The 24,589-nt window shown below is 50.1% G+C and overlaps 2 protein-coding genes across 9 annotated transcripts; one reads left to right on the plus strand and one right to left on the minus strand.

The window, feature by feature from the left end:
* Positions 1-7,079: 7,079 nt before the first annotated feature.
* Positions 7,080-18,796, minus strand: UNC5CL (unc-5 family C-terminal like). 5 transcript variants are annotated; one of them, XM_032339853.1, is made up of 10 exons: positions 18,461-18,793; positions 15,946-16,071; positions 14,228-14,673; positions 13,421-13,721; positions 12,459-12,721; positions 11,701-11,802; positions 11,363-11,430; positions 10,393-10,493; positions 10,122-10,235; positions 7,080-8,685 (listed from the first exon to the last, which is right to left on the minus strand). In XM_032339853.1, the coding sequence occupies exons 2-10, from the start codon at positions 15,978-15,980 to the stop codon at positions 8,463-8,465; spliced, it is 1,653 nt and encodes a 550-aa protein (XP_032195744.1). In that variant the 5' UTR covers positions 15,981-16,071; positions 18,461-18,793; the 3' UTR covers positions 7,080-8,462. The 5 variants fall into 5 exon arrangements, with proteins under 5 accessions (XP_032195744.1, XP_032195745.1, XP_032195747.1 ...); XM_032339854.1 differs by having other exon boundaries at positions 18,456-18,793; XM_032339857.1 differs by lacking the exon at positions 7,080-8,685 and adding an exon at positions 8,696-9,749 and having other exon boundaries at positions 18,461-18,796.
* A 1,356-nt stretch (positions 18,797-20,152) lies between these two features.
* Positions 20,153-23,504, plus strand: TSPO2 (translocator protein 2). Of its 4 annotated transcripts, XM_032339859.1 has the most exons (5): positions 20,156-20,728; positions 21,171-21,290; positions 21,891-22,083; positions 22,454-22,595; positions 22,842-23,503. In XM_032339859.1, exons 3-5 carry the CDS (start codon positions 21,911-21,913, stop codon positions 23,040-23,042), a joined length of 516 nt encoding a protein of 171 aa, XP_032195750.1. In that variant the 5' UTR covers positions 20,156-20,728; positions 21,171-21,290; positions 21,891-21,910; the 3' UTR covers positions 23,043-23,503. The 4 variants fall into 4 exon arrangements, with proteins under 4 accessions (XP_032195752.1, XP_032195750.1, XP_032195751.1 ...); XM_032339860.1 differs by lacking the exon at positions 21,171-21,290 and having other exon boundaries at positions 20,156-20,714; XM_032339858.1 differs by lacking the exon at positions 21,171-21,290 and having other exon boundaries at positions 20,158-20,728; positions 22,842-23,502.
* The last annotated feature ends 1,085 nt before the right edge of the window (positions 23,505-24,589 follow it).

Raw genomic sequence — 24,589 nt, forward strand, 5'->3', positions numbered from 1 at the left:
GAAGGGGGAGCCGCGGGGAGGCGAGTGAGAGGAGAGGAAAGGATGGTTGGTCCGTCTTGTTTCCAGGCACCAATGAGTGTGTTCACCAATGAGAACAAACCAACCCATTGCACAAATTACTAAAATACATAATCTGTCCTCGTCTGAGTGCTTCTTAAGTACCAGGCACTATGCAAAGTGTTTTCTCTACACTATCTCATTTAATTCTGACAATCCCGAAGACTGGTGCTATTACTGTGACACTCTTGTTAGCCCATTTTACAGATGCAGAAATGGAGGCAGATAGCTGTCAAGCAACTCACTCGAGGCCACACAGCTATTAAAAGAGACACTCGGGCTTGAAACCCAGGCCTGATTCCTGACACTATAGTCTAACCACTGTGGCTGACTTACACTTGTCGACCATTGGCCTCAGTCTCCTCATTTGGGAAATGGGGCCAATACCACCAGCTCTGTTTGCCTCACAGTGTTGTTGTGAGGAACCACTGAGAAATGATTGTCAAAGTGTTCTGTAAATTTACAGAGCCTCATGAAAAAGGATTAAACAGCATTGCTCCAAGTTTTGCTAAGATTATTCTACTTTAGAGAACAAAACAATTAGGAGTAGAAAGATTAAAATAAGCCTCCTGTACTCAGAAACAACTTTGGAGGAAAGATATTGTTGACTCACCTGGCAGAGAACAGTTCCAAGTGGAAGAACTCAGAGTTGTTTTTATCCCCAACCACCTCATCAGAACATCTAGGAATCAACAGCACAGCCATCATAGTGTGAGGACTCTCAACAAGGCCTGTGAGAAACCCCACAGAGAAAGGAACTGAGGCCTCTGGCCAATAACCAGCCCCATCTTGCCAGTTATGTAAATGGGTCACTGTGGAAGTGGATCCTCCAGCCCCAGTCAAACCTTCAGATGATGCAGGCTCAAGAGAGACCCTGAACCAAAAACGGTTCCTGAATTCCTGACACTAAGAAGCTGTGAGAGATAATAAATGATCATTGTTTTTAAGCCACCAAGTTTGGGGGTAATTTGTTACACAATAATGGATAGCAAATACATTGTCTATGCTATTTCATGGCTTAAGTATAAGATTAAGAGAAATTAATCAGAGTTCTAGATTCTGAGCAAGAAAAACCAATTCTGGAAAATGTGAGCCAGAAGGGAATTTTCTGGAAAGGCCCACTGACAACCTGGGCAAGAAAATTCCAGTCCTGATTCAGAAAAAGGAAGAGCCAGGTAGCCACACCTCCATGGCTCTCAAGAGCCATTAACCATCCCACACATCCTATCTTAGTACAGGCTGCTGACAGGATACCAGAATAGCATAACATAATATAAAAGAATACCACAGACTAGGGGCCTTAAACAACAAATGTTTATCTCTTACAGTTCTGGAGGCTGAAAGTCTAAGACCAGGGTGCTGGCAATTTGTTGCCTGGTGAGACTTACCTACTTGGTTTCAGATGGCCATCTTCTTGTGGTATCCTCACATGGTGGATAGTGGAAAGAGTGGAAACAAGAATTCCTGTGTGTCTTTTAGGGGCACTAAACCTATATAAGAGGGCTCCACCATCATTAACTAATTACCCCAAATCCCCACCTCCTAATACCATCACATTGGAGCTTCAGATTTCAACACATGAATTTCAAGGGGACACAAACATTCAGTCCACAGCACATCCTCAGTATAATGACTCAGGATGCCATGTCTGGAGTGATAGTGACATAGATCATGTCCCAGCCCCCAGCTACACCAAGGGCAGGCAAGAAAGGGTTTGCCTCCTTTGGTATTATATCTCTCTGAGACTATTCCCAGTAGGGAAAGATGATTCCTAAAAGGAAACTGGGGTGCTGTTGGAGAAAAGGATGGGATTCTCTGCAGCAAAATCACTAATTATCCACCCCAGGGGTCACTGCATGGTATTACAAAGAGGGAGGACTCAAATATCAAACCAGACCACATGTAAGAAGTGAGCTAAATGCTTTGCATTCATAATCTCATTAATCCCTACAACAGTCTTTCAAGGAGAGTAGTATTGCCCCTCTTATCCAGACAAGGAGATAAAGTTTCAGACACATCAAGTGACTTGTCCAGGTCTTCATGGGAAGTGATGGAGCTGGTTTTCAAGTTCAAGTCCATGGGTTTCCAGAGTCCTAACTTGTCCCATATTGTCAGACTTCCAATACGAGACCCTATGAGAATGGAAACACATTCTGCTTTGATGAAATCAAACAAGTTGAAAGAGTTAATTAAGGGAAAGAAACAAAGGCTGAAATGGGGGGGGGGGGGTCACCTTATCTGCTTTCAAGGGGAACTATCTGAATCATACCTGACCAGTTTGGCCCAGAAAGAAGGTGGTGGTCATAGGCAGAAAGGCACAGACACATAAAGAAGGAGATCTTCCAGAAATTGAAGCTTTCCAAGAGCTCAGTTCTTATGACTGGAAATAGTCCACTTCTGCCACCTAGCCACAGATGGTCTCTTCAGCCATAGCTCAAAAACGCAATTTTGGGGAAGCCCCATGGGTAGGTATACAAAGGACATGAGCAAGATATGAAGATTTTCCTAGTAGATTTCCCAAACAATCAAGGTTATCAGTGGGTCCCTTTCTCTGTCACACACTCTCCTTATGTTTTGTGAGATTCCCAGGGACAGAAGAGCCAATCCCTCCATGGATCAGGTGTCAGGCCCTTCCCTATCCCCATCCCTACTCTCTACTCCACTAAGGAAATTTTCTACAATGCCATCTTTACTCACTTCAGCATAACCTAAATACTATTCTCAATTTTATGATTGCATTTTTCCTAGTTTGTGAGGAAAACAAATCTATTCCCACCTGGTTGATAGCTAATTTAAAGCATATTCCTGTCCTCAGGCTAATGTTTTTATGACATTATGACTCTCACTGGCTAGTATTGATGTTAGCTTTTTGTTGGCCAGGAGCCATAACATCTCTACCAACAAAAACTTAGCATAGGCTAGAATAAGGCCAACGTGAGGAAGATTACTTACAGATAAGAAAATAAATGAGGGACCACCATGATTCAAAGCACATAATAACTAGTCAAATATGTGCTAAGTAGATAAATAAACATACCTGTGTAAGGCTTTAAAAAGGGTGAATAAGGATGACAGTTCTTATAAAAGAGTATTTCAAGGCTTTTGTATTTTGAAGACCAATAAATTTGTTTTGTTTTGTTTTTTAAATTGAGAAGGTTAAAATCAACAAAGGACATTTTAATAAAACTGTCCTCTCCATTACTGTTCTCTTGGGAGATAATAGATCCTTTGACACCAGCAAAGAGAAAGGGTATGATCACAGAATGAAGGAAAGCCTTTCCAGAGAAAGACTCATTGGCACATTAGATAGGGATCTTAGTTGTACATTATAGAGTCTCTGTCTAGTGAGTTTAAGCACAAAATGATATATTATGAGGCTAGATAGTCATTGGAAGAGCCGAAGGAACAGACTGTAAGTAGGACCTGCAGTATTGACTCCCTACAACATCCCGGAACCAGGCCACTGAGGAAGCTACTGGATCAGGAGCAGCTGCCCCAGCTAGTGGGTCCGGGGCCACCTCAGCTCCTCAGAGCAACCAATAGCCTTGTGTCCTGCTCAACTCCTAACATTCATTCAATGCCAAATCAAAGTCCTACATGAGTTCAGCTGAGTGGCAGAACCCAAACATACCAGGACCTCCATCTGCCAAGGGGGTCTCGGAAATGGTTGGTTCAGTTTTCAGCCTCTGCGGCACAGGATGGCATGTGCGGCTGTAGAAGGGACTGAATAAATCAGTTGAGAACTGTCAGTGAGCTCTTGCTTCATACTCACGAAACATGTCAAGGCCTGATCCTAGACCACAGAATCAGATTTGGGCATGAAAGCCATCCTAAGGGATGTGTGCAGTCATGCTTTATTGAGAAGGTTCTGAAGGTCAATGGACGCACACAGGAAACTGCTGAGAGCATGACTTTTCTTGGGAAGAGAGTTTGCTGCCTGGAACCATAGCATTAACTGCACCATAGTGGACATCTGTTGTATTCATGGCTGTCCAGACTTTTGAGTAGCTTTTTCCCATGTCTGGGTGTATTTGCTTGCACTGAGTCCTACCTTTCCAATATTAAAGTCAGAATTCAAATTTTCAGATTCCTTTGCAGGTAGGATTCAGGAAGTTATCTAAACTCTGACCATCTGATGTCCCCACTTGAGATCTGATTCAGAAATGGGTGGCGTGAAGAAGGAGGTAGCGCAAGGAGCTTCCATGTGTGCTGATATGAACGGCCGCAGAACCTCAGCCTTCAAGGGTGGTGGTAAGGGCTTCTTTCCAAATGAGAAGAGACAGTGGTGCTGGCAGAAGTGGCTGTGACCTCATGCTGGGTTCCTGCTACACAGTGCTCAGCGGTACCAGCCATGGCAACCCTGGTTTCCCCCTTGGGCTCATTCTACACCACAGTTTAGGGTACTGTTCCTGGAAACTTTACCTCAATCCTATTTCTCAGCCCTCCAAATGATTGTTTATCCTTCAAGACTAAATCCCTGTCCACAGTCCTCTGCCAGCGTGGATCCTGTTGCTAGCAATGGAGAACCCACCTGATGTGCTGGGTGAGCCAGGGACACCTGACTCTGAACCCATGGCCTCTCCACCACGCTACAGAGGGAGTCTGCCACAAACCCTACCTAGGCTTTATCCCCCACTTCTTTCTGGAGTCAGGTGCACACAGGGAGGAGGGCGGGGGAAAGGTGCCCTTTTTCTCTGACTCCCCCCATCCCAGGAGCTCCTAGAGAACAAGAGTTTTCTTCTTCATTGAATTTTTATAAGCAACATTTTGGGGAGGACAGGTATTCAGTAAATGTTTGATGAATGAGTGAATGGTTAGGTACACACCAAAGTTATGCCCACGTGAATCCATAATCTGGACCTGTGCTATTCATTTCAGTATCCAGTAGGCACACCTAACTACTGACCACCTGAAATGCGGTTAGTGCAACTAAGGAACAGTATTCTTATTTTATTTTCAATTTCTTTAAGATTTTTTTAAAATATTTTATTTATTTATTTGACAGAGATTACAAGTAGTCAGGCAGGCAGAGAGAGAGGGAGGGAAGCAGGCTCCCTGCTGAGCAGAGAGCCCGATGCGGGAGCTCGATCCCAGGACCCCGGGATTATGACCTGAGCCAAAGGCAGAGGCTTTAACCCACTGAGGCACCCAGGTGCCCCAATTTTTTTTTAGGATTTTATTTATTCACTTATTTATTTAGAGAAGGAGAGAGAGTGTGCATGAGAGAGGGAGGGAGTGTCATGAGGGAGAGTCAAGTGAATGTCAGGCATGCAGGGCTCCATCCCAAGACCCTGAGATCATGACCTGAGCCAAAATCAAGAGCCAGACACTTAACTGACTGAGCCACCCAGACGCCCCTGAATTTTCATTTTATTTCAATTGATTTAATCAATAAAATAAAATGAAAATTCAGGGGCGTCTGGGTGGCTCAGTCAGTTAAGTTTTTTTAATCTTTTTTTTTTTAATTTTTAAATTTTTTCTTTTTTCTTTTCTCTTTTCTTTTGTCTTTTAAATTTTAAAATTTATACCTAATTTCATTCTTGGAAAACTTTTAGCTTGTTTAGCTTGTTACAAAAGTATACTTTCTCAGTTGTAAATTTTATGAAACTAAATATTGATCAAATATTTCCAACAAAAATTTAGCACATGTTCAATACAAATCGAGATAATGCTGTAATTGTAAACTATGTACCAGAGTTCAAATACTTTATGGAAAAATAATGTAAAGTATGTCATTAATATTTTTATATTCATTACATGGGTAACTTATAATATTCTGGACATACTAGGGTAAACAAAATATAGTAACACTGACTTCACCTGTTCCTTTTTACATTTTTTGCATGTCTGATTATTAGAAAACACAGAATCAAATATATGGCTTTCCTTTTATTTCTGTTGGACACCACGAATCCATACATTGGTGTGAGTGTCACTCAGCAGGTGGATGGGGTGCTGAAGACACAGATTACTTCTGAATACTGGAGCCTCTAAGCCTACAGACCTAGGCCAATGCTTCCTGCTTATTCCTCTGCCAGCTCTAAACCCCACACAAAGAAATTTAGGAGGGCTCTACAATATATGTGAGAGCTGAAGTCCCAAGTTTAGTGTTTTAGGAACCAGGCAGGTGGCCTACCAGGAAAAAGGCCAAAGGTAAAGTTACTTCATCCAAGAATGAAGAGTTTGGAGCTAGGAGGTGAGAGCTGTGTTAATTAGCACTAGAGACAGGGCTGAATGCTAAGTCTCCTAACACCACCCCCCCAACACTCCAGCCCTTGACTTTGGGTGCTGGCAAATACATGCCAAGCAGGTGTGATTTAAGAAAAGAAGGATCCATCCTCCAGAGATGGGGCAGCCTGCCACCTACCCCTGAGACTTCCAAGCATCGATTTCCAGGCACTGGGAGCCCATTCTAAGGAATTCGAGTGGGGGCCAGAAGGCATTCGTCCCAGCATAGAAACCCCTGTGGCTTCAATGCACAATTCCAGAAGACCTGAAACTGCTAAAATAATTCATTCCAGGGTAAGGAGGAACAGGAAATAAAGGTGCCTTGGGCTGGTATGAAGAGCAAGGAAGAGACTTGGGACTCCAGGAGAGGAAGATGCTCTCAGCAGCCCTATCCTGAGCCAAGGAAGCAAGGAAAGCCAAGGCACCAACCAGGAGGGTGGGACACAATGGAAGAGGGAGGAGGTAGAAGGGTCCCACTCTGAAGGCTCACTCCTAACAGAATGGGAAGTGAACCTCCCTAATTTACCACTCTGAACCCAGACAGTTTTCATTCTGGAAGCACAATCTACAAAACGCTTCCTTCCAACCAGCCCCCGTCACTATAATTTGACCAAATAAAACCATTCATACCCATATCCGAATTTATCAATTTGAGCAAAATACAGTTAATAACGAAGAAAGGTAATTTTCATATTTTATTACACAATATTGTTTACTATAGAAAAAGCTTTCATATCTTTTAATTAAATACAAAAGCAAAGCATTAGTGTTGCCAAAGAGATTGTTTGCCTGCTTGCAAACAAAAGTATTACTAGAATTGAGTCAAATCCTTTATTCTCTTCCCAGGCCCCAGCCCACTAATCTCTTTCCTATTCAGAGTCTAACACATAGTAGGGGGTAAATAAATATTCACTGACTGAATGGTGTATTCTTTAATCCCCATTGTTTATTTCCTGACCCTAAACTGGATCTTGATTCATGGGGTAAAATCCTCTCCCCTTATTCATAGGGTAGCCCAGGGTCTTTTCATTGCTTTTGATACATAACACTGGTTTAAAGCTGCCTGAGGGGAAGGACTGCGGTGTTCACGGAGTAAAGGAAACCCTCAAAGGCAGGCACAGTGACTCTGCAGGGTCGGGAAGATGCTAAGACAGAGAGTAACAGGGAGACAGATTCAGGGATGCAGAGGCTGCACGAAATGGTGGCAGCAAAATGAAGACAGAGAGACTGAAAACTCACACAGTTCCAGTTAAAAATATTGGGCACGAGCGTTCATCTTGAAGTTTCTTTTCCATTTTGATGTTTTATGATGGAAATAATAGCAGAGAGGAAGACGAGGCAAGGATGGGAAGGCAGAGTCAAAGGAAGACAAAGGAGAGGGGTGGACAGTCAGGCACGGCTGACCTTGAACCCTGGTCCTCCCCTCCCATCACACCCACTAGGCAGCTCCTTAATACCTCAGCACCCATGCTCACTTCTGGCTTCTACTGTAAGTCCAGCCACCATCCCCTTCTGGCCTCACCCAAAGATGGCTGAACCACTCCTTACTGTCCCTACTGTCCCTCCAGCATCCTCCATGAAGCCTTCTCACTGCTCCAGCCCACACTATGCTGCCTCCCCTCTCAGCTCCTAACACACATCTGTTCATCCCATGCCCACATGTCCTAACCACAGGGCACTGTCCTTTTGGCGTTGACCCTCAGCCCGTGGGTGCATCTTGACTCCCAAAAGAGACTGCATGTTTGTCAAGCTCCAAGCCCCATCTCCTCTACCCCAGGATTCCCCGTGATACCCACTCCGATGCTGGGTGTCACGAAGCGCTCAGTGAATCCCAGTGGACTGGCCAGTCCGCAAGGAGTGCCAACAGAGCAGTCTCCCAGTCCACACTGGTCAAGGAGTTTCCCGGAGGCCAGGCAGGCCTGACCATCTGCTGGGCTCCTGCGCCCCCTGCCGGCCAGGATGGGACCTGTTCGCAGGACCAAGCGGGTCGCAATTGTGGAGGAGGCGGGCAATGAACAGCACCAGGGCTTCGCGGTGGCCGCAGGCAACTGTCGCAGGGTTCTGATGAGATGGAAGGGCAGGACCAGGAGCACCTGGTGCATTCTTCCTCAATGTCAGGGGCCCCCCCGGGGCCCAGAGTGCTGCGGACTGCGGCCCGCCCCGCCGCCTGGGAGCGCTCAGAGCTTCTCGTCCAGCTCCAGGCCCTGGTTCTCCTGGGCGCCCCCGCGGACCGGCGCCGGGCTACCGCTGTGCGTCCCGCTCAGGTAGTTCTGGATGGCCGAGGCGCAGTCCAGCCGCTCCATGACGGTCATGAGGTAGTGCAGCTCCTGCAGGCTGCCGTTCTGCTCCTCGAATAGCTCCAGGATGGCTGCGGCAGGGCTGCGCTGGCAGGACAGGAATCTGGCCGGGATACAGGCTTGGTGGGCGCGCTGTGGCCGGATCTACCCCATCCCCCGGCTCCGGCCCTCGTCCTGCTCTTAACCTGCCTTCAGGAGACTGGGGTGGTGGGTGGGCCCGGGGCCTGGAGACCTGAGATTATGCTGGCTCAAAGCCTACTTCTCTCTCTAGACCCCGGTTTCTTCCTCCTTCACCCGGTGCTTGGGCAAGAGGGCCTCTAGGGTTGCTTCCATCTCCCATGATCTTAACTGCTTTCTCCACGTCCCCCACCCTAGACACACTCTCGCCTCCTCCTCCTTCTCCCCCAGGCCACCACATCGTGCCCACCCGTGAGGAAACAGTTGTTCTAAACCATGGCTTCGCCAGGACACTTCCCTCTTCAAAAACATTCCAGAGTCTCTTTCTAGTACTAGCCAAGCCCATACTCCAGACCCTCAACTTATCTACAACTTGGTGTTGCTGTTTTTTCCTGACCTTTTCTCCCAATCCCAATCCCAAACCTTCCTGCTCTGAGCCTATTCCTTTCCCACTTTGCACACCACACCCACAACCAGGTGTGCTACTCCCTCCCAGCAGAGGGGCAGCTCCCCCCTTCCCTACCACCTCCTCCCTAAAGCCCTAATTCCCACCTCCTAGGTGGAGACCACCTGCACCCTCCAGTTCAGACTTTTGGTCTGAGCGACCCCACATCTTCGTGCTTCTTGCTTTAGCTGTTGTGTCTCTGTTCTCAACTTGCTATGCAGCAGTGGATATATACAATACACAAATATGTACAAGAAACCCTGCCTTTATTGTTTAGGCTCTCTGTACCTCTTACTAAGGTGTGAGTTCCTGGATGCTGGAACCAGGTCTCATTCATCTTGTATTCCAATGCTGAGCATAGTTTTCCAGGACACTTGATAAATGTGGGTACTTGATAAATGTTTAGCAAACAGGTGATTTTTAAATCCACTCTGCTTTCAGCGGGTTCCAGCTTTAGTCCCATCTCCTGGGTGAAGTCCTTCCTGACCACTGCACTCATAGTCTGGGTTCCGGAGCTTAGTTCAGAATTGTTCTCCTACTGATTGCTGTTGACAGAGACCATGGTTCTATTGCCTGCATTATTACTAACATTTACTGAATTAACATAGGCCAGGCACTCAACTACATGCTTTGTATACATTATCTTATAGTCTGCGTTCTACCCTTCAGGGCACAGCATGCCAAGCACTTAGTATGTACCCAGTGACTTATAAATATTTATTGAGCACCTACTCATGAGCCAGGCATCATTCTAGATACTGAGAAAATGGTAATAAACAAGAAGAGCTGCTCTATTGTGGGAAACAAGATAGGGAATAGCCATTCTCTGACTGACTGTGCTGCAGTCCTCAAGGTGTCCCGGGAGCCCACCACCCCAGTCCACCCTCTCTCCCAACAGCAGACCTCATCCCTCTTACCGGATTTTCATGCCGCAGAGCCCCAGGTGGGAGGCCAGCCGACGCCAGTCATTGCCCGTGATGCTGTTCGGTTCCAACAACATCTGCAGTTGCTCAAAGAGTTCTGGGGGCAGCCTGGGGTGGGAGAGGCGGGGTTCTCAGAGGGGAGGATCAGAGAAACCCAGTCTGTTCCACACACATCCCAAATGGTGTACATGCCCTGCAGGAGCCGGGGATAGGGGAGAGAATCCCAAACGTCCCGCCACCAGTAGCCCAAGCAACCCCACCTCACCTGTTGCACGGGGGCGGTTGAGAGACAGGGGGTGGAGCCGCCCAGGACTCTTCCTCTGATGCCTGGAATCTGAGGATTTCCATGTACTTGGTCTCCAAGCCCTGAGCCAGCAGAGGATCAGGAACACACTTAGGGATCGTGAGACTTCCCCTGAGCAAGAAACTGGGGAACCTGCCTCCATTCCTCAGATCCTCAGCCTGTCACCCAGAGCTACTCTACCAAGAGCTACTCTACCAGAAGATACAACTGCCCCACCTAGCGTCGCTTCCCCTCTGCTCCTCTGACCCCAGAACTTCCAGCTTTAAGTTTGTCTACTGAGCTCTTTGGAAGCTGAGACATGAAGCCAAAGAGGGCGCAGCCTAAGAGATCAGGAGAAGTCTTGGTGAGGTCACAGGGCAGGGAAAAGTCAATCAAAGGTCGGGACACTGAACTCAGGCATGTGCCTCCTTCCCTCCATCCCTTGGTCCCTCCTTGCAGGTGACAACCTGAAAGGTACTGGCCTACTCTCCACTGAGGCGCCACCATGGCTCCCCAAAGACTCTCAACACTGATGTCTTCAACTCTTCCCCCTCAGGAGAGTGGGGGGGAACTCTCATCCCACCTACTCAAGCTCCCCCCTCCCCAGTCGCTCTCCACACTGAAGATACACAATATCATCTCTCAGGTGCAGACAGTCAGCCTAGAAAGAAACCACTTTTCTCTGATGCTCAAGTTCCTCTGGGCTAAGAAGTGGGCTTAATCGAGGGTTTGGTTCTTTTACCCTCCTACTGGATTCATCCGTGGATAGACAAAAGAGAGTCAGGGATGGAGGGCAACTTGGAGGCCAGGTGGTCTCAGCCCCTAAAAGAATGCCATCCACCTGCTTGATTATGTGATTAAGGCCAGACTTACTGGGCACCAGACTCCTTACCCACTTTGCCCAGGGCTCCCCCAAACCTTGCCCTTGCTTTGCCCCTCAGGTCCAACTCACATCCTGGAAAGTGTGCATGGTGACGATGATCTCACTGGTAAGTGTGGAGCAGTCATCATTCTCATTGGCTACAGAGGAGAGGACATGGCAGGTCAGCAAGGGCAAAGCCTGACAAAGGGAGCAGGAGAAGTGAAAGGGACTCCACAAAGGCTTTCAAAATCTGAAGGCACTGGGCAAGATGCTCTGTCTTGCTCTCTACAAAGATCAGTTGTGGCTCCTCGCCTTTTAGAGAAGGTGTGCATGCATGGCTGACCAAATGAGGAGCTGCAGGGAGTGGGGGGAGGTGGAGGCTTGGGAAGAAGGAGAGGGGAGGAGGTGGACCAGGTCTTCTGGACTACCTGCTTTTCTCCGGAAGCAGAAGGAACGGAAGGGGCACTTTCCATGCCAGATGTGGAGCTGGGGAACCAGCTGGCAACTGCTCTCATCCACATTCTCCCAACCTGGAGAGGAGGCAGAGTGGAGGGCCTCAGAAAGTGGGGTCTTCCACGAGTGTTTGAGGACGTCTACTCTGCGGCAGGTGCCATGCAGGGTACAGTGGGGAGGCATGAGGTGGGAGCAAAAGCACGAAGGTGTCTCGAGTGGATTTGAATCCTCGGGGCCTGGACAGGGACTCTGTGAGCAGCCTTCTCTTACTACCACACATCTCCCACACACACAGCACACAGGCCTCCCACCTCCCATCCACAACCCGCAGAAGCAGTCATGCATCTGGGCTCTGTCCGTGAACCACACAGATGTCCTCGGACCTGTGAGCAAGTGCAGCAGCCTGTGCCACAAAGGAAGGGGGGGTGCAGAGAAGACGGGGACCCCTCCTCAGAACTAGCCCCAGCCAGGGGAGGCAATAAAAGCCTCCCCTCCCCTTGCCCCTGCATCATCCTGTCCTCCCACGGAGGGGCCAGGACCAAATGGACCACAGAGGAAGGAAGTGGACAGAGCCCGGGGCTCCCGCAGGCAGCCACAGAAGCCAGAGATCCCCTTGGAACCCCTTCTTTTGGAAGCCAAAAGAAACTTGAGGTTCCCAGATTTCTACCCAGGGGAAACCCAGACCCCCTCCCTCTAGTGGGGCCCCTGCAACCCAGGCCCCCATCTCACTCACCCTCAGAGATGTACTTGAGCTTCAGGCACTGGTCCCCGCGGGCCCCTGTGAAGTCGAAGAGCTGGCAGGGCCCACGCAGGCGCCCCCCATGGGGCTGCTCATTGGTCACGGCCCACTGCAGGGCGCAGGGTGTGTTGTTGAGAAAGTAGATGCGCAGCTGCAGGTGGGACTGCCCTGGTGCCAGCGGTGAGCAGAAGATAGCCAGCTGCAGCCATTTGCGGGCGTCCCGGCCCGCAGGCGCCTCCAGCACACAGGTGTAGAGACTGCAGGGAAAGATGGGGACTGGGGAGCTGGGAGCCCCATGCACCTGCCAGCTGGCTCCTAAAGCACTAGGAGCCAAGGAGCGCAGTCAAGGGGGGAAGTGAGGGGCAGTCAGGCAGGTAGGGGGACGAAACATGAGTCACGTTGAAGTGACCATCACAGAGTGGAGGAAGGGCCAGCAAGACTCCTCCATCGTGGGAGGGAGGAAAGGTGGGCTCAGGGCCACTGTGATTCAGCGGGGTCCTACACACGGCTGGCCCTGTTGTGCTCAGGGGGAAAGAGAGACAGAAGTACCTAAGATCCTGGAAAGACAGAGCTAAGGGCAGACATGAGATGGGAGGGGGTCTTTGAGAACTGGAGGGGACAGTCTGCCCTAGCCCTAGACGGTCCTGAACAGGGGCACAGGGTAGACACAGACAAGTTTAGAGAGACAAAGGTAGGGATGGGACAGACCCTTCTAGATGGAGGACTGGGGTGGTAGGTGTAGACGGGCAGAGAGCCTGGCGCAGGGGACACAGTCCTGGACAGGGCTGGAGTGGGACAAGCTGTCCTACACACTAGGACAGAGGGAACAGGAAGGGCCACGGAGAGTGAAGGGATTTGCAGGCCGTCTGGGAGAGATCAAGGGGCAGTTCCATACAGAAAGTGGAGGATGAGGCCAACCGAGACAACGGGCAGGAAGACTGGGCCGATGGACCTACCTGAAGTGGGAGAGCTGGATACGACACTCGTCCCTGGAGGTGTGGGCCCCAGGCCGCCCCAGGGGCCTCCAGGCCTTGGCATCGAGCAGAGTTGTGTTGCTGCTGTAGGTACGAGCATGGCTGGGCTCCTGGGCACAGTGCTTGAATGTGAGGGTGCAGGGCTTCAGGAAGGAGGCCCCATGGGGGCCACACGCCACCACAGGGCTCACCAGCCCCTGGGCTCGGGACAGTGATGGGGCATCCAGCAAGTCCCACACCAGGATCAGGGACACCCTCTCCTGGCGGCCCACAGCCACAGCTCCTGGGGAGAACAAGAGTTGAGATGGGCCGGACGGGCAGGCTCACCCAACCCCACAGAGGCCAGGCCACAGTGGGAGGGGAGGTGGGACAGGAGCCCAGGAGAGAGATTGCCTAGCAGGGCACAAGGGGAGGCAGTGGGCAAGGAGAGAAAGACTGAGCTGGCTTGTGGCGTAATCCTGAGCAGGTCACCCCCCCCTTCACTCCTGGGCCACCACTAGCCCTTACGGGACTAGTGGGAATTTGCAAGAGGTGCTCTTGCTCCAGACACTTTCCATAACTGAGAATTGTCATAACACACTGTTCATTCCCACCTGGCACTTGATTTCCTGTCAGGGAGTTGTCATAAAAATATGCAATCTATCCATCTTTGGAGTCAATGAAGTCATAAAAATATACATACTTTTCAAGATTATGGAGATGTCTACGAATGATGCTCCCTGAGGCACGGCACCCTTGTACAACACACAAGGAACAACTCCAGGCTGAGAAGGGAGAAGGTGCTGTTACCTGGTGGGATGAGCAGAGAGATGCCCATATCCTGGAGCATCAGGCAGCCACCACGGTGATCCACCTCTCGAGCCGAGAACACCAACAACTTGTGCATCAGCTGACGGATGATGGTCTGGCCTTGAGTGGGTGTGTGCAGTTCCTGGTAGAAGGCGGCCATCTCTGGCAGTGTGGCCGGTGCACACTGCCTTGAGGACTCATTTTCCGGTAGGGGAGTGGGATGGGCTACTGGCTCCTCTTGGCTATCCAGCTTCCAGCAGGCCCCCAGCAGCCAGCGAGGACAGTGCCATCGAAGGCACTGGACCAGAAGGAGGGCACTCGCCACCGGGACACCCACCAGCAGTAGGAACCGGGCCGGTTGGAAGGCACTCTCATCAGAGCACATCCGCGTGGTCCCTTGATGCTGCCAGTTCCCCTGCACCCCTGGGCCAGCCAAGGCCAAGGACCTGGAGGAGGAAAGAGGCCGTGCCAGGTAAGCCTTTTCAATGTCCTGGAGGCCAAGACTTAGCTTCCAGCCGGCTGCACTGAGGGAGCCAATTGTCTTCATTCCAGTGCATCCTCGATTAATACCTTTAACAAAACTTCCCCTATCTCTGTCTGACTCAAGAACCTGCCATGGCTCCCCATGGCCTAGTATATCACATTTAACTCCCGTGAGGAGGATGTAAATTCAAGTGCCACCTTGGCCACTGGTGAGCAAATGTGTCCTATTGCTTACTGTCCCTCAGTTTCTGCATCTGTTGGAATACCGCTCTTGATCTTCACAGAAAAATCTTTAAGTGGAATAGCAAGTTACAGAGAAGTAGACATCCTCCAACCCCATTAATGTAAATAGCAGAACTGTAGACAAGTATAGATACATATTTACAGGTGTATACATGCCAACCACAGAGAAAGTTCTGGAACAGTACTATGCCATAAAAATATAATGTAAGTTGGGTTGCCCAGGTGGCTCAATCAGTTAAGCATCCAGCTTATGATTTTGGATCAGGTCATGATCTCATGGGCCACAAAATCGAGCCCTGGGTTGGCTCCATGCTCAATAGAGAGTCTGCTTGGGATTCTCTGCCTCTCCCTCTGCTCCTTCCCCCATCACTCTTTCTCTAAAATAAATAAAACATTTACATATATATATGTATACAGACACATATATATATAACCTTCCATATATAAATCTTTAAATATATATGTTTATATGTAATATATATTTTATACATATGTAAATATATATTTATTATATATAACATATATAAAATGTAAGCCACAAATGCAATTTTAAACTTTCTAGTGGCCATAATAAAAAGGTCAAAAGAAATAGGAGGAATTAATTTTAATAATATATTTTATGTACCTAACCCAATATATTCAAAATTTCACTTGGGAGGAAATCAATGTAAAATTACTGAGATATTTTACATTCTGTTTTCCCACTAAGCCTTTGAAGTCCGTGTGTATTTTACACTCACAGCTCATGGCAGTTGGGACCTACTAGTGATTCCTGTCTGGAGCAATGCAGGTCTGAGAGGACTCACCCCATGCTATTCCCACCAGTCACTACTGAAACAGACAGGAAATTGAGAGGGTGGAAGGTGTGAACTAGGACTTTCAATTTTCTTAAACTCTTTTTCCTGAATTTGAATTTTTTCACCCCAGGCACGTTATTTTATATTAACTTTGTAATTCTTTTAAAACGCTACCAAAAGTTAAACAATAATTACCGCTCAAGGTGATTGCGAGGATGGCATGAGATCATGGGGAAAGCATTTGCAGATGATAAAGCCCTGTTTCTTTAGGCCCCACCTATTGCCAGAAAGGTCAGAAGGTAGCTCACAGGAACCTGTGAACTAGAAAGAGTAACACACTTAAACATGGAAGCAAAATGAGAAAGAAAACCAAAGTTTTCTCCAGTGAGGCTGGGCAAAAGCAGGTGCCCACTGCCTGCCTACCTGGTTACCAGCGGGGTCCTCAGACTGGATCCTGGCTCTTCCAGCAGCTTCCCCATATGGTTGCCAGACCTTCCTGAGGCCCTCTAGAGCCTACGGCCCTCATCCTCCCTGAATCTCCAACACCCTCACTGGGGCCAAGCTGGGGTCCTCACACCCGCCTAATTCCAGCCGCTGGCCTTTGCTCCAGCTGTTCTCCCCATCTGCCTTACCTACCCACCTGGACCCCCTCCCGCTCTACAGCGCCTCCCTGTGGTTCACCAGCCCTTGACACGCTCACCCCTCCCAAGTTTCTCTCCATGGCCATCCCACCTTGCAGAAGGACCCTTGACTCTATACTGTCACATTTCCTGAGCACCAGCTGTGTACCTCGAACTGTGGGATAAAGATGATGTCTCAGGAAGCGCCTGAGGGAATATGATTCATTTGCTCTGTAACCGAGTTCTGGGTGGCATCATAGCCTCTTTCAAAATCCTGGAGATCCCCATGGTTAATTCACTGGGATCTGCACTAGAGAGAGGCTTCTGGCATACGTTCCTCCCCACTCCCTTCGCTCACACCCCAACCGGGAGCTGAGGCCTCTCCTCAAGCTTCCAGGTCCTTCCATGCCCACCTTTTTCCTTCCTTCCTTCCTTCCTCCCTTCCTTAGGGCCCACGAAACCCAAGCCCCTTTCCTTGGATCTTCCCAGAAAGGGGCAGAAACTCCTCTGTAGCATCAGGATTAAGGACTGTGGCAGGATCTATTCCCCACACCCTTACCCTGTCCCCACTGAAAATAGAGACAGGAAGGAAGTTTTGACATTGCTCCCTCCCACTGAAAGCAGTGCAGCCCTGCAGACACACTGTAGCAGCCTGCTTCAGCCAAAGCCCCTTGCAGGGCACATGAGTGAAGTGGGTGAGTTGGCAAGGCCCCACAGCTGGTGGAAAAGGGGGCTGGAGCAGCCAGCTCCCCTTCACGCTGCAGCCATTCCAAAAGGTCCTCCAACATGAAAAATAATTGGAATTATAACTGCAGTAATACTGGTTATCATTCATGGAGCTCTACCCCATTCCACTGTGTTGGAGCACTCTATGTGGCCCATCTCATTTGATTCTCATAGTAGCCTTGTGAGCTGGGTGTTAATTTTACCTCCGTTTCCCAGATAAGGAAGCCAAGTTTTCTCCCCACCATGGAGGCGTATGGGAGATTATTAAGCTACAACTGAAGGCAGAGGGAAGAATGAACAGAGATGATGACTGTGTTTCAGAAACACTACCTTTCTCTCCCTGCCCCTTGTTCCCCCCTGGGTCTTTCTTCCTTTCCACTTCTAGAGGAAGTGAAGTTGGAAGAGAAAGAAACAAAAATAAAGTAAAAATAAATGGAAAGACCCAAAAGGGTCTTGGTTCCACGGTGCGGGATGACCCCCTCCCCTTGCCCACAAAGGCACCGGTGGCTAGTTAACATGAAAGAAAGGAGGGACTCCGCTGTTTCTGGAGCAACAACCTTCCTGGGGCCTCCAAAGACCAGAGTCCAAATCCCCTCCACCCCATTGGATGGCACAGCAGAGTCTCCCTGCCCAGCCTCCCAACCTGAAACAGTTGGCATATTACTCCCCAAGGCCCCAAGGGGCCTCTCATGGGCAGCCCATTCATTAACTCTCCCCCAGCTCGGCCCCCTTTCTCCCAGGCTGAGAGATCTCCAAGCTGCTTGGCCCTCACTCCATCCTCCCCTTAACTCTAGGAGGAGGAAGGGTCCTGAATCTACAGCAGGCCAACCAGATAACTGTAGCCTAGACCTTCTCAAACCCATGCCTGCCTCCTTACTACCCATGGCTCCAGTCTGCCTTGCCCATGACCCCAGACTATCATGGGTAGCAGGTCCCCAAGACAACAGTGCTTTAGAATGCTGACATCACTTGTCCCTCAGAAGTTGCCTCCTCCAGCACAAAGATCTGGATTCCTGCTGTAACACTCTGCTCATGTCCTTTGAGGTAGCTCTCAACCCTTGTCCCCCATCACTGGTTCTTACCATGCCTACTCAAACCCTGCTAGCTCATTACTGAAACACATAAAAAGTACCAGACGGATGAGTCCAAGCCTGCCGTGGGCAGCGATCATCAGCGTAGTCCACATTTCCATAGTGCATACAACAGGCTCCCAGATCCTCACGCCCACTGAGCACTTGCCCCTGCCCTCTTCTCCTCTAGCAGAGGCTCTCCACACTCTGGCTAAGCTGGCCTTATTGAGCCCCAGGTAGCCCCATTGCAATGCCCACCCTGCCCCCGGCTGCCCCAGGGGGGGCTCACCTTACCGTGTAGGTGCTCCCAGAGGCTGTTGGCTTGCCCAGGAACAGTAGTTCCTTCTCTGGGAAATCAGCCGGACCAGGTCACCAGGCCAGCAGACAAGGAGAGGTGGGCGGGGAATCCGGGCAGGAGTGGCCCGGAGCTTCCCGGCAATGACTTGCCTCCCAGAGCCCTAAAGAGGGGTGAGGGAGTCTGTCCCTATCTATTGGCAAAGTCCAGCTGAGCTCCTGGAGGAATAGCTGAGGATCCCAGAAGTCAGTCTGAGTCTAGAAGGGAGGGGACAAAGAAAGAGAAAACCCCCTCCCTACAGTGCCCTCTGCTGGTGAGTGGCTCCCACCAGAGGCTAGGGAAAGGGCAGAAGGTAAGAGGAGGGAGCCCTGACAGGAGCTTCTCAACAGCAGCATGCACACAAAACACACGAGGGACAGGGTGAAAAGGGGGGTTCTGATCCCACATATGTCTGAGCTGGGGCCTGAGATTCTGCATCTCTAAGAAGCTCCCAGCTGATGCCAGTGCAGCTGGTCCAGGAGCTTAGACCATGTCTAGTTGCACCCTTTCCTGCACAGAGATGAGAGGAGGCACTGAGAGGGTTAATGACTCACAAGGTGCTGGCAGCCTTGGGGTGTTCCCCTATCAGCTTCCTGCCCGTGTGCAGTGTGCAGCAGCGTTGGCAGGAGCCCTGAACTTGGGGGAGAGCAGACTTTGGGCTGTTTGCCAGCCCGAGTCCTTTCATAGAAATTCTGCCTCAGAAAGATAGTGCCAGTGGAATGAAAGATCCCCGTGAAGATGGATTTTCCCAGCTGTTTGCTGCTGTACTCTTAGCTCCTGATACAGCCTGGTCCATAGCAGGTATTGAATAAAGACTTGTTGAATGAATGCGTGGACCCACTCAGAGAAAAGAGGATGTGTTCTGGCCCCAGACTACGGACACTGAACACACGCGACTCATCTATTGGCTGCGTACGCTTAGGCAAGTTACTCGACCCCTCTGAGCCTCCCTTCCCTTGTCTGACAAATGCAGATAATATGATCTACTGCATGAGGGATAAGCATGGTCATTATTGAGCTAATAACTGTAAAATGCTTGCCACAAAGTAGATGCCCAGTTAAGTGGTAACTGTTGTCACGGCGGGCCCCGTGGGCTGGCCTCCTGCTGTCGAGGACCAAGGTGAACTCCCCAGACCCCCAGGTATCAATCATCTCGTAGAACATGAGTAAATCCCCTGCTTTCATCTCAGTTAATGATTGCTCAGCCTCTTGTCCCTGACTGCAACCTCCTCTCCTCTGCTGCCTTCCCCAGGGTAGAAGCCAAAGGATGGGATAAACACCTCCCAGGGCTAGCTAAGTCCCCAAAGTGGAGAGATGGGGCAAAGGAATGATGGAGAGCCATCAGCCTGGGAAGGGGACCTCAAGAGTAAAGGACAAGCAAGGGAGAGATCTTCAGAAGTTTGTTGGTTTTTTTTTTTTTTTTAAGATTTTAGACATTTTTCTTAAGATTTAAGAGAGAAAAGAGAGATCACAAGTAGGCAGAGCAGCAGGCAGAGAGAGAAGGGGAAGCAGGCTCCCTGCTGAGCAGAGAGCCCAATGCGGGACTCAATCCCAGGACCCTGAGTTCATGGCCTGAGCCGAAGGCAGAGGCTTAACCCACTGAGCCACCCAGGTGCCCCTGTTCAGAACTTTTATAGGGACAGAAAAGGCGGGTGTTAGTCTTTGCTGGACAAGGCTCTGTATGAGTCACACAGGAGGCTGCTTTCTCCTCTGAGTCATGAAGTTATAGGGGTTTGTGAAAATCTGTCAAGCTCGAGTTCCAAGCTGGGAAGGAGCATGCCAACTGGGCTATAACAAGAGGCTGCGTCCATGTATCATGAACTCATTTCCAAGCTGCTGGCACTTGCTTCACGTGGGAGGTAATCCCTGTTACAGGAAGATCCTGGGGAAATCTGAGGGTCCCCACCACCCCCGTGGACAAAAGCCAGTTCACGGGATGTGGAGGCCACCAGCTTTGGTAGGCTTGTGGCCTGGGGCTGAGCCAGCCCAGGGGATCAGGCTCTCACAGTGCCGAAGTCCTCCAGAGGCCAGGACCAACAAACCAGGGGACCTCTCCTAAAAGGAACCCTTCATGGCCATGGAGACATGCCAGTACCACCCCCTTGTCATTGGAGAAAGACAGGCCAGATGGGAGCCTCACTCCACCCTTCTCCTGGTCCCCCACCCTCTTCTGCTTTGCACAAAACGGATATCGTCGGGGATTCGTCCTGGGAGGTATGCTGCTTGAGGTAAGGGGAACGCAGGCCTGGGAATAAGGAGGCAACAGCAAGAGTGTGGAAAACAGGAGAAAATAGGGTGTGGGTGCGGGAGGAGCCTTCAACACTGGGCATAAAAACAGAAAGAGAGACAAGAAGGCAGGAGATGAGCGAATGGCCAGTGAGAGGCAGAGAAGTAGAGAGACACAAGGGCAGGCAGGCCAGGGAGCCCTGTCCGTGGAACCTCCAGGACGTGGACAGGGGCCCTGGACAGGAAAAGATGAAGTAGACAGTCACTCCAGGACACTGAGAATCACCACCTCTGTCTTCCTTGCAGTCCCGGCAGTCATGGGAGGGGGCTGAAGTACCATGTGCAAATGAGAATGATACCATGTGGGGGGTGGGGAGCCTTGGCTGGAGGGGGGTCTGTGTCTTGTTCCACATGCAAATGAATGTGGCAGCTTCTTAATCAAAGACCAGGCAGTTGCTTCCTTGAGAAGTCAGGCCCCAAGAAAACTGAGCACTTGTGTCATGGGCTCAGTCCCTCTGGAAGTGGAGAGGTGGAAGAGGGACCTCGCCAGCCCCTGAGGGACATGTGAGACCTAACATTTCAGAGAAAGGAACCCAGTGTCATTCAGCTAAGTTCAAATAGGGCAGCAGCTCAGGCTGCTGTGGGCCTCTTGGGTCTGCCAGTCTGGTGTATGGAGATAAGCCTGGGGGCCCATGGGCTGCCCCATTTTTGACTAGAAAAGACCCTCAGAGAATCTCTGGATCCTGCCTCTCTAGTCCTTCCAGGCAGGTTATATCAGCTTGGCTGAGTTCAGCACAAGGCAGCGTCCCTGTCAAGAGCCTGCTGTGTACCTGCCAGCCACTATGGGAGGCAGAAAAGACCGTCATACCTGGACCTGAACTCTAGGAGTCAGATACACATGAGAGGGAAGGAGCCTTGCACTCAGAAGTAGTTATCAATACTGGACAGTATCTTCTGAGTGCCAGAGAAAGAGCAAGGCAGTATGGGCTGGCTAGCGCAGGATGGGAGCTGGGCCAAGGTGGGGAGAATGGCATCTCTTACCAGACCTCCCAGGAGGGGCTCAGGCCACAGTACAGTGTCAGGTAGCAGGTGGAGACAGTCAAGCAGGCGTGGGGAAAGGACTAGGAGGGAGGCCCACCAGCAGCATGTTGTCTGCCTTCCTAGATTTTGCCTCTGTGAGGGGAATGCAGCCTCACGGTGCCATCTTTTTGGCCCTTCCCCACCTGGGGCCTGTCCTGCTCTGGCTGCTCACCCGTCATCAGATGTCTGGTTGGGACGATAGCCCAAAGAAACCGCCCTGGTGCCCGCCTCACAGAGTCTTGCTGGCAGGGTGGATAACCATCTACTTTGTCATGGGGTGAGCACCCATTTCTCCTGCCTTGGCCCTGATACCTGTGAGGATGGGAACGAGGCCCTGCACCCCTGAACTACTACTGCATTCTGGCCTTCACAGGGACGGATGCCATCCTGCCTCTTGGGGGGCGGGGGGGGTCCCCTCTGTGCCAGCCTAGGACTCCAGACTCCAGACAGCCTAGCTCCTCCCCCTCTCCGAGTTTCCCCATGGCCTCCCCCACCTCACCTTGCATGCCCCCAGCTCCTCCCACCACCTCCCGCCCACCCTCAAGGGATGCTTAGACATGCCTGCTCCCACTTCAGCCCACAGGGCTTCCTTTTGGTAACCAAGAGTCCTCCCTCCTTCTGAGTGTTCTGCCACCATCTCTCCACAGCTATGCCTCCTACCTGGTGTGGAAGGACTTGGGAGGGGGCTTTGGGCGGCCCCTGGCCCTGCCTCTCGGCCTCTATGCTGTGAAGCTCGCTGTCAGCTGGGCTGCCCTGATTCTCTTTTTCGGAGCCCACACCCATGGTCTGGTAAGGAATGCAGTGAAAGTAGTGTAGGAACAGGTGAGAACACCTGTGGCCCCCAGAGCAGATACCACAGTAGACCAATTGAGTGCAAGCAGGTTAACGGGTGGGCAGACTTCTCTGAGCTCTGGTTGAGTGCCCAGACCTCAGCAACTTGGCTCACTGGGTCCAGCGTGCTGGAGAAAGGTGGAAGGCTCAGTGCCCAGAGCGACCTACCTGACTGCCCTGCATCCCGACCCCTCCCCCATCCAGGCCCTGCTGCACCTGCTGCTGCTCTATGGACTGGCAGTGAGTACAGCGCTGATCTGGCACCCCATCAACAAGCTGGCCGCCCTGCTCCTGCTGCCTTACCTGGCCTGGCTCACTGTGACGGCTTCCATCGCCTACCGCCTGTGGAGGGACAGCCTCTGTCCAGACCATCAGCCTCAGCCCATGGGGGAGAAGAACGACTGAGGCACCAGGGACAGGAGTGGACGGAGGATGGCCAGGTAGGGTAGAAGAGAACGCAGGCAGGGTTGTGGGGCTATTTGAAGGAGGAAGGGAGGGGAGGGGGGTCAGGATTGTTTAATCCCTGAAGATGACTCAGCCTAGGGTGGTCACTGTCCTGGGTCTCCTGGTGCCAATTTCCTTTCCATTTCAGAAACGGGAGAGGGGAAACTTATTTTATACTTAATATAAATTAACAAATTCTGTATTAATAAGGTAATTTAGAAATACCCATTAATAAAATCCTTTACAAAATTTGAGGGTATCCTGCGAAGAGCGTATCTGGGAAGATGAAGTCGAGAGCAGCGTTGCAGGGGTAGACGCGTCTGCGCATGTGTGGGAGTCCGTGTAGGTCAATGCTAGCAGGAAGGCAAGTGCACAGAAAGGGGAGGGTGGGCGTACCTTCTCCGCTCCACTCCCACGCCCTCCCGATAGGGCGTGTATAAAAGCAAAACACAAAAGTAGATAAGGTTAAAAAAAAAAGATGCAAATTACATGTCAGGTTTATATAATATTTTATTTTAGAGTAGTTTAATGTTATCTCATTGATTTTAATTAATATATATTAGTAACAATAATATAATGTGTATAATATACACCATAGTATATTGTAGTTATTATAATAATATTATACTATGGTTATACAATATATTATTCTCATGTACTTTCTATATATCATATTAAGACCTTATGGGATTATCACTGATAAAGAGGATTATAGCCCATTTTTAATTTTTGTTTTCATATTCTTTTTTATTATTATTTTAAATCCATTAATGACTATTACAATAAGAGAAAACATTGAGAAAAGGAGATGAACACCTCAGTGCTAAGTGATTTCAGACTTCTCTCTTTCTACATCTTCTCATTGGCTTCTTTATTTCAGTTTCTTCTCTCCTATTGTTTTCTTCTCCTCTTGTTTCAAGGCCCTGGTGATAGCAAGGGTAGCAGTGACTGCCCCTGGGGCTGCCCACCCCCAGATCCCAAACAAGGTCCGCTATAAGGCCCAGACACCCTGCCCAGGAGCTTTTAAAAATATTGACCACTCTCTAGGGATGGAGTTGGGCATCAGTGTTCTTACAACCCCCCAGGGCCTCCAGCAGGTCAGCTGGGAACCACTGACAACAGAGTCACTGGGGAGCTTATTACAAACGCATGTTCCTTAGACCCCACCTGTGACCTAAGAATCAGAACTTTTGGGGTGGACTCCAGGCATCTTTGGATTGAACAAGCTCCCAGCACTTGTGTGAGCTCTCACTAAAATTTGAGAGCTCCAGGTATGGCTGGTCTTTCGGGGCTCTTTTCACTTCCACAACCTGTACTTCTTGTGAGCTGAGTTCTGGCTGAAAAACCAGTTCTGACCTCTCAGGTAGGGGCCAAGGACCAGACAGGGGAGAAGCCAGAAGGAGATCATCATTCAAGGAGACTGGTTCTTTCTGGAGCTCACCTAAAGGAGGACAAGAAAGAAGGACTCTGGGGGCGCCTGGGTGGCTCAGTGGGTTAAAGCCTCTGCC

This window comes from Mustela erminea, chromosome 4 (genome assembly GCF_009829155.1).
Source record: "Mustela erminea isolate mMusErm1 chromosome 4, mMusErm1.Pri, whole genome shotgun sequence".
NCBI classification, from domain to species: Eukaryota; Metazoa; Chordata; class Mammalia; order Carnivora; family Mustelidae; genus Mustela; species Mustela erminea.